This window comes from Ixodes scapularis, unplaced genomic scaffold (genome assembly GCF_016920785.2).
Source record: "Ixodes scapularis isolate PalLabHiFi unplaced genomic scaffold, ASM1692078v2 ptg000340l_1___fragment_2___debris__unscaffolded, whole genome shotgun sequence".
Lineage (NCBI taxonomy): Eukaryota > Metazoa > Arthropoda > Arachnida > Ixodida > Ixodidae > Ixodes > Ixodes scapularis.
In genome coordinates this window covers 26,990-41,469 of record NW_024609974.1, presented here as the reverse complement: position 1 = coordinate 41,469, position 14,480 = coordinate 26,990, and the positions used below count along the sequence as shown (strand labels likewise).

Sequence of the window (14,480 nt, the reverse complement as noted above, 5' to 3'; positions counted from 1 at the left end):
TATCGGACCCCAAAGTGTAGTATATCAAACTGGGCTCTTAGCAACTCAGGGGCCCTAACCTACACGGTGGGACAAAGAGGGACCGAGACATTGTTGCCTGCTGCGATTGGTCAACCGTGCGGAGCTGGCCAATCGCAGCAGGCGGCAATGACCCGGTTTCTTGGTCCTGCCACAGAGATTAAAGCCCCAGGAGTTTCCCGGAGTAGCCGGGGGGTTTCTCAAGCTCTCAAACTTTGTCAGATGACCCTGCCCGCAAGTTAAGTGTTCATCCCGTTTAAGCAATATTTTGTAAGGTCTAAGCCATTCACTGATGTCTGACTATGTGTCAGACATTCCCTAGAATGTACATCATTGCTTACAAGGTCTGCAGGCTTCTGCACTGCTTTATTACATCAATGACAAGATTGAGAGGGGTTTTTTGGCTAAATCTATCAGGAAATATAGGCGTCCCTTGTGAATAAAAAGTTTGAGGGTTCATCTCATGATGTAGACTTATGTATATCTCAGAGTAAATCCGTGATTGCCTTATGACGACGTTGTAATGACTTTAGGATTAATCCATGAGGACCTTGTGACACCACTGCACGTGTGCACCAAGCCTTTATCGGATGGAGTGTGAGACTCGTTTATTTTATACACACGGAAGACCTCTAACGGACGCGGTGTGAGATTCGGGTGTTGTGATGCGACATCACCGAACTGGGGCCGACTAGCGGGCGTTGCACAAGACTCATATGTGCAGATGTCCATAACACGTGCGGTTTATTGGGCGGCACATTAGACCAACTGTTTTGGCTTTGTGGTAAAGCGCCCAGTTAATAATCGGTGGAACTGGGATCAAATCCTGAGAAAACCGTGGCAGGTTTCGGGGATTTTCTTTTTCAAAAATTTGGCGATATCTACGATGGACGCCCTACTATTATATGATTTCAAGTGGGGTGGAAGAGCCCACAACAGCAATCACTCAAGATTCTCCCCAGAATTATTTTGTGGTGTGGATGCCCGACAATTTCTGGGGTGTTGGGAGGAGGAGGAGGGGGCAATTGCAGCCACTTTTTGTATTCTCGGCACTTTCTCTGCCACGCAGCAGTGGTTTTGTTAACACAGATTCTACAGTTCTGTTGCATAGTGCCACACAGGTCTGCCAAACACGGCAATCTGGGGTGTTGTGCATTGTCAAAATCAGCATCGTCTTGTCCAGCCCAGGCAAAGCATGAAGAGGTGGGCTGAATATGGTAAAGATGGGCAGTCAGCCAAACTGGTGGGCAGAAAAACCACAGCCGCCCACTGCGGAGAGAACCCTGCTATTGCTGTAAGAGATGAACTTTGCAGTCAAATGGATCATTGCAACTACCATATTTTCTGGACTATAAGACTATGCATGTCTAAAGGTTGAAATTGTATGCAGTGCTGACTCTCTACAACTGCAGAGCATACAAGGATCTGGTTTTTCTAAATCATTACTTATGACGAGATGTGATAAATTTTGTGGATGACAGATTATGTTAATGATGATTCCTGTTTGATACAAGCTTCTTTGTGCGCTAATAAAGGCCCGTTCACACACTTGCGACTTCTTAAGACCGAGTGCCTTGGAGCCTCTTAATATCTCTTTTGAAGAGAGGATACACTGGCATCATCTGTTTCAGAATTAAAGAGTGAGTGGGTGTCGTCGTTATAATAATGGCCGATAACTTAGAAGAAAACGAAAACTGTATTTACACTGATAAAATAAACATATAAATATTTACAGTTGAAGATTCTCAGTCAGTTCATGGCGTTCGTCTGGTTCAATCCGTCCTGTTCGATCCGATTGCTTGCCTTTCACTGGCATTCAGCTCGTTCCGTTCACTGTCTGACGTTCAGCAGGCGTTCCGTTCACTGTTTGGCGTTCAGCTGGCGTTCCGTTCGCTGATCACTGTGGCGTTCCGCCCGTTCCGTTCGCGATCAGTCTAGTGTTCCGCCCGTTCAGCATCATTGTCTGGCCTCAATTCTCTTCTTTTTCTCTTCTTTTTTCACGTCGCCGAGGTTTCTTTTTCTCGTCTTCTACCTTTTCGAACACAGTCACGCGCTCTCAGCTAAAAGCTGAAGAGGTTTCACTCGAGAAGGCCGCAATCGCGGGTGTCACGGGTGAAGTGTAAATGAATGTTGTTTTAGTTACTTTGCCCGCCGTACATAGTTCGCTTAATTTGTGACATCATCTGTTGGGTAGCAGTGGAAACTTGGCGGTCCCGCATATTTCCTATTTCTCTCGTGCATTATCTTTTCTTTCTTGGCTCGAAACACTTTTGTCAACGTTACAAACGAGCCTTTCTCATAGGTATTACGCACATTTGACCTTGGAAATCCCGCAAAACCTTTGCTCTAGTGAAATGCAGTTCCAGGGTCACCGCATAAATGGCGCCAGTCTGCCCGTGTGTTCTCTCGTCCTCAGAAATGTTCAGAGTTTTTACTCCGTTCTAAGAAGTCGCAAGTGCGTGAATGGGCCTTAAAGGAGACACTTCTTAAGGTGTGCTGTGTAGAAGAATTGTTTTATGTGCAGAATATGGACCAAGTGCAGACTATCTAAGCAAAAGCTTAATTTTCAGCGTAGATTCACCTTGCGGACTATTTACCAGAATTGGGCTGCAGTCCGGAAAACATGAAGTTTATTATGGGTAAAGCACATCTTGAATGGTAAGTCATTTCACTTGAGTAATGCAAGACTCAAGTTGCTTCACCTCTGATGGCTCAGAATTCGTAAATTTAAAGTCAGCTGCAAGGTATTAGGGTTTGATAGCGCTTTTTCTTTTTCGTATTCACATTTTTGATGAGGTCAGTTGCAAGGTATTGGGGTTTGACAGGGCTTTTCCTTTTAGTATTCGCATATAATGTTTACGACAAGATTGCATAAAATTAAATTTAAACACATAAAAGAAATTCTGCAAACAGAATAGATAAACCAACTAGCTCAATCCAAAATTTTAATTATCTTCTTAAAGGGGCGGTGCAATGATTTTACAACTGAACGAATGTGCAGCTTGTATTTTTTATATTGTTTACTTAGGCATAAGTAAGAGAAAAAGTGCCACCATACTGCGAAATACCTCTATTTCACTGCACAATCGTAAAATAAAAAACACTTTTTTTCCCAACCTGCGGCCACATGGTGGCCGCAAATGGAACCTGTGGTGTGACGTCATTCGGAGTGGTTTTTGTAAGTGATAGTGTTAGGCGATTGTAAGCTTGATTTAAGGTTAAGTTTAAAAAAATCTTGTTGTTTAGGCATGCAGAAACGCTTCAAAAGCTTAATATTGCCGCTAAAAGGGTATGAATTTTTTGTAACGCCATCTACCGCAAGTCAACCAAACCTGCCGTCGCCGTCATCCGTCGACGTCCGAGGCGCCTACGGCGGCTACATGAGCAACCCGGACGTTTTGTCTTTCCCTCGCTCGACGGAGTGCGTTGGTCGTGGTCCGTAGTATCGTGGTATCGTTATTGTTCCTGGTGTCTCGACCTCGACTTCGACTTCGACTGCCTGCCGCGTCGCAAGCATCTTGCGCTCGACGTCGCTCAGGCCGTCCGCCCATGCCGCCATGTTGGTCGGGAATCGGCGGGAGAGCGGGAGAGCGGCGAGCCTGGCGAGCCGGCTAGCGCTGGGGAAACGGAAGCCAGAAGAACCCAACCGGAAACCAACGCCACTCCAAACGACGTCACAGGTGAAGCTGGTGCCGCTTCAATGTTGAGTTGAGGGGTGCCACAGATACCAATTTCTTTTATTTTTTTTAATGAAAACTAGGGCAAGCAGGAAAGAATAGTTTTCGGTCCTTCGTTTCATATGTGGCCGGGATTCCCGCAATTAATTAGCCAAAGTCCGCAAATTGTTGCACCGCCCCTTTAACTTTGCAGTGCTTCTAATGTATCCTAACTATTTGCTCTGGAAATTAAATCACAGCAGAATTAACTTGACCCGTTTCAAGGTTTGCCTAGCAATTTAACATCTTCAAATCCCTTACTCTTCACATCGTGCAACAAAACTATATATATTCACAAATTTTGAGACAAAATGAAAGTAATTGCAAATTTATCGTTTCTCCTTTACGAGAACTACCACAGTAAAAAAACACCATTAGTAGGGTTACCAACTCTTCAATGAGGGAAGTCAGGAGAGGGGGCAGCTTGAGGAAGAAGAAGGGAGACAGAGATGTTTGTACAAACGATGATGGTGATAACAGGTACTGCCCGGCACCAATGTCACCCCGATTTCCGGCTTGCTGTTGCTTGCATGCTAAAGTGGCTAAGGCCTCTCACAGCCAACGCTGCTAGCACAGCATTGCTTCGTGCGATCCGTGCTTTGCAGCATGATGCTCATTGTTGGGCATGAATTGGACCACATATAAAATGTTTAACTGGATGGTCTGAACCAAATCCGGGACCTGTAGCTGTCCCGACAAGGACGATGCGGGACTCAGGACGCTTAATAAAAAGTTGGGACAGTCCCGCAAAGTCCGGGACGATTGGTAACCTAACCATTAGTGATCTGGGTGAAGGCACATAGTAAGCAAGTATGCAGAAGTATCAACACACCCTTTCAGAAATTGCTGCACGCAAGCGTAAGATGCCGTGTTTGACAATGTCAGTGATGCGACTGGTCAGGGGCGTTTCGTTTGGAGCAGCGAAAAGGAATCTTGGAGCACATATGCATATTTTACATTAAGATTTGTGCAATAGCCTCTCCAACTGAAACATAATGCTTTCTTTCTTTCCACCCCTGTGCAAAAACTCATTAACCTTCCCTGCACAGCAAGTATGATTGAACAGTCCACTAGCTTTTTAGAAGTACATTGAAAGCACAACTCAACAACTAATTGAGTGTTGAGAGTCGAATGCTAAGCAGCACCAGAAATGACAACAGGAATGTTGTGACAACGGGTCAGTCATTGGCAGGACGAGAGCTGCATGAAAGAGCTTTGTAGGCCTTGCCCTTCACTTTACAATTAAATCACAGCATTTTTACACACTACTTGTTCCGATAACTGGGTCCTACGAAATTTACCGTAGCAAAAAAACTTGCAGATGTCATAAAGGCAAAATGATTGAAAATATGAAAGCATGACATTTATTGAATACGATTGCTGTAGTGGACTGCCATTGTTTGCTCACCGCAAATGCAACGTTGAAAAAACGTAAATAAAACAGCTGACTCAAAGTTAATAGTGTCACACAGTGTATTTGGCTAGCAATAATGCTAATGTTTCTCAGTGTTCCGAGAAATGACTAAAGGAAAATAACTTCTGTCTCGCCTTGTTCTTTGTCCACGGTGAAGGCACTCAACACGCACCCCCTTGCAGATTTGGTTCCTCAAATAATGAATCCCAAATGATTTTATCTCGTCGCAGAAACAACACCGGTGCAAGTCATGCATTTGCTACTAATATGTTGGATTCTTTGCTCTTACATGCAACTCAATGCTGCACATCAGAAAGGTTTAATAAAAGCCATGCTGAATTCACTTGCTTTCCAAATATTTTAAAGTAACTGTCTCTCAAGTTTCATCTTTAAACCTATCTGGAAACATTAAATATAGGCCGTTGCATGAAAATATGGACAAATGTAAAAGGAGCCACCTACCTTCAGTCAGAGACAGCAAACAAAATTATCTTACAATAAAAAAATAATTCTTAGTCACGCAAAGCACCTCTGCCAGTAATCAAGTATATAATAGCATTTTGCTAATTTTAAACGGAGGGTGCAACACGAAAAATACCGACTCACTCTTGGCAACATTAACAACAAAGTACTTGTACCAAAGCAGTATATAAAAGAAAAAAACACAAGACTCTACTTACCTTGTAGGAACACAAGTAGTAAGAGCCAGCAGGTAGGTTTCACCTGAGCTGAACCCATAATGGCACACAGTGACCTAAAAAAAAAAAAAAAGAACCCCAACTGTCAAGTCAGTTTATGAATTAAGTTCTCAGGTGGAGTTGTTTGAAGGACCATGTAAGCACTTTTACATAAAACACACAAAAAAAGAAAGCAGTGGTGAGGCTCGAATTTGTTGTTTCTCCTCAAATGCCGGGTTGTCCCTCGAGAAAGGCCAACACCTCCAGTGGAGTTATCCGTCCCCAAAGGACAATTCCCCGAGCAGGTTAATCCTCAAGAGATGAATATAATCCCACCGGACATGGAGCTGAAGATACCCTACAGTGGGACAATAAGGCCTTGGAAGCAGTGAGGCGGACAAAGGGAAGCACCCTCCGCAAAAGATCAATTTCAGCAAAGGGCACCTCATTAATGACCTCAAAATGAGATGACCTACCAAGAGAGAGAAGGATCTGCATCCCGTCGCCACTTTACATGCTTGCTTGTCATTACACCCGATGAGATCCCCGAGATTTCGGAAACCAGGGTGGGGCCTATTATGATCAAGGTTCTTCACTCGTGATTGGTCCTTCGGCGTTCTTGTTGGCTGATGCAGCAATCTGATTGGCTACGTAGAGGTGATAAGATGCTAGAAACTTGCCACAGCCTGTGCTTCTTGAACTCTCAGCAACAGTGGTACCTTCACAATAAGCAACATCTTCCTTCTCTCGGACACCCTTTTATATGAATGTGTCGCAGTTTGTGAAACCAAACAGTTGAATGTCGATTTTGACACATTTGACTTCCAGAATACAGAAAGGGACTCCAAGCTACAATAAAAACTAAATTATGTTGCATGATAACACCGAGAAACTACTATGACAAAATTATTTATATTTTGTGTCAGATTTTCCTCTACCATCAGCTGGTATTCAAGGAAGATTTTTTTGACCTGACCATACAGCTATTTTTTAAGTTTGTCTGAATAGTGCTGACCAAAATATCTTTGTCTTCGTAAAGCACAAAATAGCTATACATTTTTGTCTACATAAGGTGGTTTTTGAGGAACAAGTAAAAAGCAGTGACAATGTTCACAATTCTCTGTTGCTCACCAGCCGCCCTCTTGAGGGCAGATGAACCAATAGGGGGAGGATTATCTCTTACTGCTGGATAACCCTTTAGCCGGGCTAATGGGGTTGGAACAAACAACTGCCACAAAAGAGTCACAGAGCCTCAGAAGTAGCGAAATGAATTTCTGTAAGACGCAATATTTTAGCAACCCAGCATCAATACCTGAGTGACTCAATACCTGAACGGTCTGAGCAGTGGATCCATGCTTTGGTACAAATGGTGGCTTAATGCAACAGGGAGGCATCAGCAAGCTCCAGTAGGTGCTCATTAATAGTCACTTTTGTTCGATTTATAGTAAGTTTATTAGGACCATGAGAACACGGCCACTCGGTGAGAATATTCAAAAAGTAATTTTGAATAACATGCCATTTGATATTCGCTTTCTGATGAACTGCGATATTCATACTTCTCAAAGAGCTGATGACGGCTGGCTAAGACCTGTCCAAACAGGACGCTTCAAAACGCGTGAAGCAACACAACTTCACCATATGACGTGCTAAAATCTCCTTCTGTCCGTTTTTTTTTTTTTTTTTTCCCCCCCAAGAGAAAAGTTTTTTGTTTTTTTTTGTTATTGACGAAGGCCTAGAGTTTGCTCATCCCGTGGGTCCGGACAGCCACTAACACACTCTGTTGCCTGTCATCAAGGCCTCTGATGCCATTCAGGTCGGGAAGGATACGAGGGCGAGGAGGCGAAGCCCCTTTACGTGAGCCGAGCCTGAACGGCCTGACCTCTTCGACCTTCCTCCCGTGGCGACAGCGGCCAAAGACGGAACAGCACCGACGTCACAGAAAAGCAGAGGAGGTGAGGAAGAAAACCGTTATGTTAGCATGGTTGATGTCCGAACAGAAGACGGACGGGAGGCCATTAGCTTTCACTTCATATGCCGGTGTTGTGTCGCTTCACGCGCTTTCAAGTACCCCGTTTGGACAGACCCTTAGCCCTGTTAAGCATGCTCCTTACTGAGAACTGGTGTACTGCGGAAAAGCAACACCTGCGAAAGCGAGCTTAGCGGGTGCTACTTCCCTGCGGCGCACCGGTGCTCGGTTTAAGGCGCGCTCAATGGGCTAACGAGCTAACCCGTCACAATCAACATCACGGCAATCAATGTTTCGTAAAGAATGAACATCAAAGTAGTGTGCTTAGGAGAAAAGCACACTTTCAAATTGGAATGGTGCACAAAAAAGTGCCTGTATTTAACCCTTTAATGCTCAGCTTTGCCAAGAAGCAACAACTCAAGAATTATTTATTTTCTTTCATGCCATATGTGCCTCAATAAATTTAGTACCCTCTGTTGCAAGGGCAAGGATACCTGCACCTAGCCAGGAAGGATCGATTTCAATGTCGAAACTGATCATTTGTCCTTTAAAGGGACACTGACACCCCCCAAGATATCTTCTTATAATTTTTTGTTAGGCGAGCCATTATGGTGTCAGAAAACTACCAAATCAATATTTCACTACAGCATCACATGTATTTTTTAATAAAGTAAAAAAAAAAAAAAAAAAAAAACGCTACTCGAAACTGAAACTGGACTGGGGAGGAAGACAAAATATAGAAAAAAAAAGAGTGTTGCAGGAAGTTACGTGTGGCTGTGCAACTGTTTTTTTCTTCAATCAATGTATTTGCAACTTTTTAGAAGACACAAAAAATATGAATCATATTTTGTTTCTATATTTAATAGTGAGTGTGTGCCTTCGATGACCCACAACTTCGATTATCTTTGGTGGTTTTGTCTAAACCGTGGAAAACGGCACGTGACCACTGAGAAGAGAGTGAACGCGACTCAAACTGGTCAGTTCTCGATCGGCGGTTTTCGGGCTCAAAGAAAACGAATTTCAAGACACAAATTTTGTTTGGGTGGTTGCGCTCTCATATGTTATGTACAAATAAAAACCTTGGCAAGCATAAATAACCTGTAAGTATCCCTTTAAACCCAAAGCCAAGAGTGGATGTGAGGTATGATGGTGTGCATTAGTAGCCTCAAAACTGCGAGAAGAGGTGCAGAGATATTTCAAATCTGGCTACACATTCCTCTACTGGGCAAAATTTGAAATGAACCGGTGCATTCTTTAAGGTCGTAACTGCTTTGAGTCCTTGACATGAAGTCGTGCTGAAATTGTCCAAAGTTGCTCATAAGAAACATTAAAGGGCCACTGACAACCCCAAGATGAATATGTTTTTAACCATCTCAAACACTTCAAAAATCTGTGGTAAAACACACACACAAAAAATCATTGCAAAAAAAAGTCCACATGCAAAAGAGTATTGTCAATGCTTGAGCTCCTCCTTGCTTCTTTTTTTTTTTTTTTTTGGTGACGTAATTGGTGCAGGCATTTTTAAAAAAAAGCTAAGAGGTGTCGCAAGTTGCGTCTCCATAATAACTATTACTATCATTCATAAAATATGTTTTCTTACGACGACTGTAAAGGCACTAGAATGCTGACTTCTATAAATTAAAGTCAGAGACCGGAAGTGTTCATGACGAATCATCAGTCGTCTTCTAGCTTTTTCTTCATACTCTCAACATGACAGCACCCGGCGAATGTGCTGAGGGTGTTAGGGATGCGCATGACAGTGAAGTCGAGGACGGCTCGGATGAGTTGTTTTTTTTCGGCACCGGATAACTACGCAGCATCTTTACAACATCGCCCCTCACGTCGCTCACCAAGGGCTGCTACACGCTGTTTTCTTCCTTACCTTTTTAAAAATAATTTTCGACTGACTAACACTACTAAAAAAAAGCGGCCCTTAAAAGTGACGCGTCATCTGCATGCGAAGAAAGGTCTTGCAAGACACTCTCGTGGTTGGCTGGGTGTTGCGTGCCCACGAACGATAAGAAGAAAAAAGAGAGAAAGTTAAGGCACTTTCTGCTTAAAGTCTTCCAAAAAGAGAAGGTGTGCACAATTTCACTAATTATGTCATAGATTCGGGTGGGAGCTTCAAATCAAATTTCATTAAAATGTTTTTTTTTTTTTTTTTCTCTGCAAGTATGCAAATCTTATACTTGCTATTTATCCCTGGGAACCATTTTCAGTTGTTTGCAATAATAAAACAAATATTAACGTTGTTTTGCTAAACTCATTAACAAACATTGCCGAAATACTAAACCAAATATTTGGCCAAAATAACTTTTTTTCGTGAAGTTATAGAATTTACAATTTTGGACCTCATCGTGTTTTTCAAAGTGAAAAGCTCTACTGGCAACATTGAAAAAGTGACGTCATGGGAGGGCAGGGGTTCACTCTTTGGGCTGTAGAATTGGTTTCCAACTGATTACAGTTTCATGGCGTCAAATGAATGCTTTGGAAGGTCGCTCAAGCTTTCTTGCAGCAGCACGAAACAAATGCTCGGCATAGTTAATTTTTAGACAGCCCGCTCGAACCCCAAACCTGCCATCCCGTACGTCATGGCAATGAAAAGTGCGGGTATATTCGAATCTTGGTTTTGGCGTCATTTTCATTTGCCAATTTCACAATAACTATTTTGAACTTTGCGATATTAAATAGCATACCGGAAAGAGTAAAAGATGGCGATTTAGAAACTATAGTTAGGTGGGGTTGCTCAAAAAATTGCCGGAGTACCCCTTTAAAAAAACATAAAATGCTTAGGAAAAAACATAACTTCTTTTCTGAGAAATTTCTGTTATTCTACTGGCATCTATATATGGCGCACAAATTCGTCTGCTCCTTGCAAAGGGGTGGCAATGATGTCAGAATGCTGAGCTCTTATTGGCTGACTGAAAAAAAAAAAAAATAGTGGGTAGACCTAAAGGCATTTATAGCATTGAAGTCTATCCTTTCAATCAAAGCCAATCAGAGCTCAGCGTTCTTCTGACATCACTGTAACCCCTGCGCAAGAAGCAGACGACTTGGTCTCCACATAGGTTTAACTTTATGTCAAATCCAGCATTTACTTGCCCTCCCAATGTAGGCATTGGACTTCCTAAGGCGACAGTCCAAAAATATAGATTAAAATTCACTTAGCTCAGAAATAAACAACTGGGAGCCTAGAAAAATCCTTCACAAGTTCAGCTGGGTTTTCGTAGAGACTATTAGATCAGAAACTATTCTACTAAAACCACTATTTGCTTTGAACTTAAAAGCCACTCACGTTTTCTACTCAGGTTGACTCTGGAATTTTTAGTTTCTAGAGGATTTTCAGTTTCTAATGAATAAGTATAGCACAATTGGGCATTTCTTGAATAGTTACAGTATAAGTCTATTTGTGCATACTGTTCAGTCATAAAAATATATGCACTCTCAGCCCGAAAATACCTAAAACATATAATGCAACCTACCCTCCCTTCCCCGTTTCCGCTCCACGGTCTCCCCGAACACCTTCCGGAATTAAATAAAAGCCACGCCCCTCCCAGGTAGTCAACCATTACTTCGCTTAGCAGCACCAACTCTTGGTAGGGTCTTCCCGCGACTGCCGCAAGGGTTCCTGAATTAGCATAGCAGCAAAAAAAACTGGTTTTTCGCTTCTGACACTTGGAGCAAATGCCAAACTCGGGTTTTAAATTTTGTTGCGGCTTTCTCCTGAAGCGAGGTGCGAGCACGAGCGAAACCACTAAACGCGTTCTAGTGGTGATGCTCGTCCAAGGCGGGACTTAATTTCTGAGACACCCTGTAACGTCGATTAGATTGTGTACTGCCTCAGCATATAGAAATGTAGAGTGATTGCGTAAATGCGGTGTCAGAGCGCTCAGGTTATTAATAAGGATCACGCCAACGGTAACCGGTTCTTGAAGCGCGCTGTGTCACCTCCATTTGTTGTCATACCGGAGTTGGGTCGACCCGTACACTACCGGCCTTCCTTTTTATTTATTTTCTTACTTCTTCTTTGAAGTTTAAACGTTTTTATGCTGTTTTTTAACGTCATTGTTTGGGACCTGTCAAGACTGTCGGCAAAAAGTTCCTCCTTGTAACGTGGCCAAAATCAAATTACACACCAAACGAGAGAAGAAAAAGAAGAAAAAAAGACGAGTTTCAACTTTAAAGTTTGCGCAGTTTGCGTAACCCAGTCATGCGAGGAAGCACGCTACGCAATTTTTATAGTTTTTTTGCTTTAGCCGCAAAAGCGCACGGAAGGAACAAAACCAAGAGGTCACGCATCGCTAGCCAACACGATGCATGTTATTCCCGCTACAACTCAAACGAAGCGCGAAGCCGACACTGACCACACCCGCTCAAGCAACATATTCCTACCTCGGACGTTCATCAGGCTACTTAAACTTCTAACAGCATCGGCGATCAGTAGTGACCGCCTCTAGTGATGCACACTGCCCTACACAGCCGCGGGACCGTGGTCCAGTCAGAAGAAATCCGCCTTCACCAGTCGTAATCATGACAGTGACTCAGAGATCTGTTTCGGAGCGAATTGCTTTCGCGAAATCACCGCTATTGTTCGAGCCCATTGTTGAATTAAGTGGTGACGCAACACTCACTTGTTTCTGTCCGATCTTGACTTCGCTTTGCTCGACACGCTTGAAGAGCTGAAGGCCGCGAGCATTTGTTTTTGGACGCCCGACTCAAACAAAAGCTTGGTCGAGGACGACGAGAAGTGCGGGTCGCGCTGGCGGTGTTGCCATCCCGTCGCGCTCCGCCAGAGTATTTCCAGGCGATAGTTCCAATCACCGTGGTCGCAACGTTCACGAGTACGGTACACACTATTTGAGCAGTCACCGGCGATCTTCGTCTGGAGATGATGACATCAAACGTTTCTCCTGCCTCCACCCCAACTCGGCCATCAGCAGATCATCAGCCCGTCCAGTCGAACCAGCACGCTTGTTGACGCGTGCGTGTAGCGTGCTGCCATCTGGTGCCGATGAGCGGCACTAAACGGAACCGCTTGCCTTGAGCGAAAACTGGTCAAACGGGCCATTTACCGGCTGTCACACGCTGACGCCAGACATGCCTGCCAAGACCTTTAAACAATGAACAGAAGTAAAAAAAGGCGGTTCCATAGCCAGGGAAAGTGAAGGTCAGGGAACGGATGTCCAGGTGGTAATCGCATAATGATGCGAAACAAAGGAACACGCACAGAGATCTAGCGCGCGCACGCACAATCGTTTACCCAAACAGTCAGATAAGTTTTATAGGCAGAAAAGGGGGGGGGGGGGGGGGGGGGGGGCGAGCGGTAGGGGGGTTCACGGTTCACGCTTATGGTGCGTGAAAAAAACCCAAACCAAGCACACACCCCGCACACAAACACTCAGTTAGAAAAAAAGAAAACTCAAACCAAAAGTTTAGAAACAACAGTTCCCAACGTTTCGGGGTCGACTTGACTCCTTCTTCAGGGGTCCCCAAACCAGACAGATTTCTGTCGAAGATGTTTACTTTCAAAACACTCAGTTAGCACTGAGTGAGTGCAATTCTTTGGGGTGCTTGTTTGTCTTTCGGATCCACTGTTGCATCAAACATCATTAACAAGAAATTAACTAAATTGGAGATCGCTGTCCTCTCGACGAACAATATTGCGATTAAGGTTCTTTTTTTTTCAAATTAATAACCAAACAGGAATCAATAGCGCAACATATCAAGAAACATATTATGTTTCTCATCGGCATGATCATGCCTTTGAAGTCGGAAAATGCCGCGTCAGGACGAACAAGCAAGTTTGCTTTGCCAATAAAGACTTGTTTTTACAAAATCTTCCGTAAACCCTGCTGTAACGCCTTCGGGCAATCCGGGGTAATATTTGAATAAAGAATTAATGTGCCGTCGAGCCTCCTGATCTCTTCATCACGGAGAGCAGCGGTTGAACCGGTTCAGCCATTCGATGTATACTCTATCTCATAAATATCTGCAGTGCAAACAAAGGCATGGGCAAAAATGCGTTACTTTGAAGGGTACTGCTGAGCTAGGCTCACGCGCCTATGCCTTCGTCTTTACTGCAGTCATTTTCTTGTTTCGGTTTGATGATAGTGATGTTTAGTCCTATCTTCGTGCCCTCTGTTATCCGGGAAGGCAACCGCCGCTCTCAACAATCAACAACGCCTCTCGCGGGTCACGTCGAAAGCTCGTGGAAGCGTGAAAGCGCCACACGGGTAGCACGTTCAAATAATCGCGTCGTGATTTCGACTCTCAGTTTGTGTCTCATCCTAGAAAATCCCTCTAAAACGCTCCACACCGAAGGGAAATCGACTCCCAGGTAAGACGCCGCGAAGATGGACTACTGACAGCCCGAGAATAACGGAGGCGGTGTTTGAACGGCTCCGGTTTGTGCGATTTCGCGCTTCAAAGTTCGGCGAGGTGCACTCGCCGTGGGTGCAGCAACTGCACATCCGCCGATTGTTCTGTTCGATTCAAAACGCGTTTGGAGCGGATTACTAACCCGCTGCTCTCGCGTTTTGTACACCGCTTTCTGACAGCAGAATGCTTAATACCGTAGCACAGCGATTGACTTTGAGATTAGGCTTAGGCCGTTGCACTCGTCGAAGTTACGACTCAAGATGTGCTAAGGAACGCCTCTATTGCGTTTCTGAAGTTTGAAATGGACTCCC

General features: G+C 44.0%; 1 protein-coding gene across 2 annotated transcripts in view; it reads right to left on the bottom strand.

Annotated features, from left to right (window-relative positions):
• LOC8024579 (putative tyrosine-protein kinase Wsck) overlaps window positions 1–12,914 on the bottom strand; it is a 54,201-nt gene extending 41,287 nt beyond the window's left edge. Inside the window, exons 1-2 of one of the 2 annotated variants that reach the window (XM_029991563.4) lie at window positions 12,423–12,914; window positions 5,829–5,902 (exon numbers count right to left, since the gene is read on the bottom strand). In XM_029991563.4, the coding sequence (XP_029847423.2) occupies window positions 5,829–5,902; window positions 12,423–12,487 (139 nt within the window). In that variant the 5' untranslated portion in view covers window positions 12,488–12,914. The remainder of the gene's footprint in view (window positions 1–5,828; window positions 5,903–12,422) is intronic. The other variant, XM_029991565.4, reaches the window with a different exon arrangement.
• Window positions 12,915–14,480: the final 1,566 nt, after the last annotated feature.